This window comes from Eriocheir sinensis, chromosome 55, assembly GCF_024679095.1.
Source record: "Eriocheir sinensis breed Jianghai 21 chromosome 55, ASM2467909v1, whole genome shotgun sequence".
NCBI lineage: Eukaryota > Metazoa > Arthropoda > Malacostraca > Decapoda > Varunidae > Eriocheir > Eriocheir sinensis.
Window position 1 is genome coordinate 7,808,916 of NC_066563.1, and position 4,291 is coordinate 7,813,206.

The following is a 4,291-nucleotide window of genomic DNA, read 5'->3' on the forward strand; positions in this document are numbered from 1 at the left end:
CTCATCCCCTTCCTCCTCCTCCTCCTCCTCTTCCTCTTTTTTTTTTTTACGTCGTCGTCGTTGTCCTCTTCCTTCTCCCATTCCTCCTCCTCCTTCTCCTCCTCCTCCTCCTCCTCCTCCTCCTCCTCTTCCTCTTTCCATATTGACTCTTCCTCCTTCCTCTTTTTTATTCACTTGGCTTCTAGTTGCTTTTCCCTTCCTCCTTTCCTCCCTCCCTCCCTCTCTCTCTCCTTCTCCCTCCTACCACCTTTCCTCCACCTTCCTCGCCTCTCCTCTCTTCCTTTCTTTGCTCTCTCTCTCTCTCTCTCTCTCTCTCTCTCTCTCTCTCTCTCTCTCTCTCTCTCTCTCTCTCTCTCTCTCTCTCTCTCTCTCTCTCTCTCTCTCATCTAAATATTTTTTGGACAAACAAACTTGTACTCACTTTAATATACTTTCCTCACATTCATTTGCATAGGTTAACAGGGGGAGAGAGAGAGAGAGAGAGAGAGAGAGAGAGAGAGAGAGAGAGAGAGGGAGAGGGAGAGGGGGAGAGGGTGGGCCAGGTATCGGGTTCGGGACTCACCTGTAATAAGCTCAGGTGTTGGGTATCCGCCTACCTTGTTACCTGCCTCGCCCCTTTCCCTTCCCCCGCGGGCGTCTTAGGTTGAGGTAGACGGTCCTGGCGATGGCCGGTGAAGGGGACAAGTACATGGATGAGTAGCGGGGAGTATCCTGACAGACAGAGAGATAGAGAGGGTGGGCTTGTCTTGAGAATATATATACACAGTGGGGATAATGTCTTCTTCTTCCTCTTCCTGTTTCCCTTCCTCCTCCTCCTCTTTTTCCGTCTCTTCCTCCTCCTCCTCCTCCTCCTACTACTACTACTACTACTACTATTTCCTGTCTTCTTGCTCTTCCTTTTTCTCTTCTTCTTCTTTGTTCTCTTCCTCCTCCTCATCTTTCTTCCTCCTCCTTCTCATCCTCTTACTCCTCCTCGTCCTCGTCCTCCTCCTTATCGTCCTACTCCTCCTCCGTCTCTTCCCCCTACTCCTCCTCCGTCTCGTTCTCCTCCTCCTCCTCCTCCTCCTCCTCTTCCTCCTCCTCCTTCTCCTCCTCCTCTTCCTCTTTCCATATTGATCCTCTCCTTGTCTTTTCATATTAACTCCTCTACATACAAACGAAGGAATATCTTGACAAATATATAAAGTCAAAGTGATTAATACCTTGACAAATAAATATATGCAGCGCTGCGACTATCTCATGAAATAAAGGAACGTTAGGCATGATATTTTCTTTGACTAATAAAATGAAAGATATACTGTGCCAGAGAATCGTGAATATATGTTAATGGTTATACGTAGAGAGAGAGAGAGAGAGAGAGAGAGAGAGAGAGAGAGAGAGAGAAGAAAGAAGACTATGACTATATACAGTGAATGCTAAACAGCCTCTTTTACAGCTGAATAAAATAAAATAAATAAAAGCAACCAAACAAAGCAAACAATAAAATCACCAATTACAGATGGAAAAAAACATACACGCGTCAAAAAATAAATTACTCTAAAAATGAAGTAAAAATCACCATAATTAGTTATATATTAGTTTTTGAGTTAATTAGTTTGTTAGTTAGATAGTTATAAATTAAGAGAAAATACAAAGAGGAAAATTTAAAAGGAAAGGAAAGATAAAATAAAATGGCTATGGTTAGATATAAGTAATTCGGTTAGTTTTAAATTAGAAAAAATATAAAAACGAAAAAAATAAAAATAACCTCCATCCAGCATTAAGAAGTGGAGCGAATTGCCTCGTTAAACGTTATGTTGTTGAATCTGTAGAGCTCCGGAAGTTTAAGCTGGGCGCTAATAAATCTTTATTACGTTGACTTTAAAGTTTAATTTTTAATCATTTTAATGAATTAATGTCAGTATAACAATACTGAGTCGTTGTATTTCATATAATTTTACTTTCTTCTATTTCTTTCCTTTTCCTTACAAAGTGGCTTCCCCTGCTGGAGCCATCTGGTTTATGGTCTTCGACTGTCTCCAGCGGGGTTTGCTTCTTGGCTTACAATAATAATAATTATTATCAAGGATTCTAGAGTGTCTTCTCTAGACTCCTTGGCCACTACCATACTCCGCAATGTACTTGTGCGAGACTGCAAGCTTTGTGCGCGTGGTGAAGGGCCTTCTGCCCGCTGAGGGGGAGCTGGAGGCGCCGACCACGGCCTTCCCCTTCCTCAAGCTGTTCCGGCGATACAGCATCAACAGAGTGAACTTGCCCCAGCACCTGGCTGACGGCAACCACGAGAAGGAGGAGACATTTGTGAACAACAATACAATACAGAAGGCAGAGGAGGAGGAGGAGCAGGAGGAGAAGGTGAGCCTGAAGGAACAAGACGAGCTGTCTTGGTTCCCCGAGTTGCACGAACTGGAAGAAACACTGGACCCATCTAGGGACGGGGAGCAACTCACACAGCAGGAGGAGGAGGAGGCAGTGAGCCTCAAGGAACAAAACGAGTTGTCTTTGTTCCTCGAGCTGCAAGATGTAGCGAAAAGACAGGAGGAGGAATTGAAGCAATCAGGGGACGGGAAGGATATCAAACAGGAGGAGAAGGAGGAGGAAGGAAAGAGCCGCAAAGAGCAGGGCGAGTTAGCGTCCTTCCTCGAACTGATGGAAATTGTGAGGAGACAAGAGGAGTTGCTGAAGCAACCTGAGGACGGGGAGAAAATCAAAGAGAAGGAGAAGGATGAGAAGAACATGGAGGAGGAGGAAGGAGTAAACCTCAATGAACAAGACGAGTTGTCTTTGTTCCTCGAGCTGCAGGAACTTGTGAAGAGACAAGAGGAGATGCTGAAGCAACCTGAGGACGAGAAACAAATAAAAGAGGAGAAGAAAAGTAATAACACAGAGGAGGAAAAGGAGGAGGAGGGAGGGAGCCTCAAGGAACAAGACGAGCTGGCTTTGTTCCTGGAGCTGCAGGAGATGGTAAAGGCACAGGAAAAAGCACTAGAACAGCTGAAGGGTGTGGAGGTCATCAAACAGAAGTCCCGCAAGAGAGTGACGTTCTCCCTGGACAACGTGGACTTCCCCGTCAAGGAGCGGGAGCTGTACAATGGGCGGGAGTACTTCAAGTTCGGGCGCAGCCTGCTGGCCCTGCGTCCCGACCTGCGCCGCCAGGGTGACCAAAAGCCCCGCAAGAGAGTGACGTTCTCTCTGGACAACGTGGACTTCCCCGTCAAGGAGCGGGAGCTGTACAATGGGCGGGAGTACTTCAGGTACCGCCGCCGCCTCCTGACACTGCGCCCCGAGTTGGGCCGTGAAGAAATGACCGCCCCGGCCCCCCGCCCATCCCGCATCCCCGTGCCCCGCCCCGCCAGGACGGCCTCGTCGGGGAACCCACCCCAGCCTCGCCTCCTTGAACCACTCCACACCCCCATAACCACCCCGCCCCGCCGCCCATCCCGCATTCCCATGCCCCGCCCCGCCAGGACAGCCTCCCAACCTCCCTTCCATAACCCACTCCACACCCTTACAACCATCACTAATCGTCCCCGCCCCGCACCCCCATCCCCTAACACACACAAGCCCACTTCTAGTCTGCCATCCAAGACTAACACCCCGCCCTCCGCCCTCCCGTCCCCCCCCACCCCTCCTGCTCTCAGCGAAGAGTAAGGTGTTTAGCAGACATGGAGGCTGGTGCAGGATTTCTCTTACTATTATCATTACTTTCAATTGATATTGCTATTAGTCTGGTTTTAGTCAATTACTACTATTATTACTTGGTCATCTATTGCTATTACTGGTTCAGTTGTGTGTGATTCTAGTGATCACAGTACTCGACTGTATTCACACTGAGACCTAATAGTTCGCAGTGTGAATATGAGAGAGAGAGAGAGAGAGAGGAAAGACATGAAAAAAATAATTAAGGCACTTCATTAACAATTACTTTAGTTTCTTCATCTTCATCTTCAGACTTACTTTTAGACTTCCTGCAGTTCCTCGATCATTCTCTGCAAGTCTCCCCAAGAACTTGAGCGTCACGGCATATTATTTGTAAAGCCAGGACTGTTAAAGTACTCAGCGTCTGCCCTGATTCCTATTTTTTCCTACTGACTCTTTGGATACTTTTAAGCAAGATGTGAATAATTTAGAACAAAAAAATGTGATAAAAAACAAGTCTGCAACATGCGACTCTCATACACACAAAACTGAATGGAAGCCCCTTTTCATCCCCCTCCCCGTCACCCTTGTGAGAGAAAAGGTGAATAGCACGAGAGAAGATCGCCACAAGAGACGATATACTTACACGTGCTGG

The 4,291-nt window shown here is 47.1% G+C and overlaps 1 protein-coding gene across 1 annotated transcript; it reads left to right on the top strand.

Moving 5' to 3' along the window:
- The first annotated feature begins 1,907 nt into the window (after positions 1–1,907).
- On the top strand, positions 1,908–3,673 carry LOC126983854 (golgin subfamily A member 6-like protein 1). Its single transcript, XM_050836984.1, has 2 exons — positions 1,908–3,107; positions 3,252–3,673. The coding sequence occupies exons 1-2, from the start codon at positions 2,116–2,118 to the stop codon at positions 3,646–3,648; spliced, it is 1,389 nt and encodes a 462-aa protein (XP_050692941.1). The 5' UTR covers positions 1,908–2,115; the 3' UTR covers positions 3,649–3,673.
- The last annotated feature ends 618 nt before the right edge of the window (positions 3,674–4,291 follow it).

Bases quoted from the DNA above. Each gene is read 5' to 3' on its own strand.
- LOC126983854 (XM_050836984.1), top strand. From the start codon at position 2,116: ATGTACTTGTGCGAGACTGCAAGCTTTGTGCGCGTGGTGAAGGGCCTT. The intron at 3,108-3,251 runs GTTCGGGCGCAG...GGAGTACTTCAG, and splicing joins AATGGGCGGGAGTACTTCAA to GTACCGCCGCCGCCTCCTGA.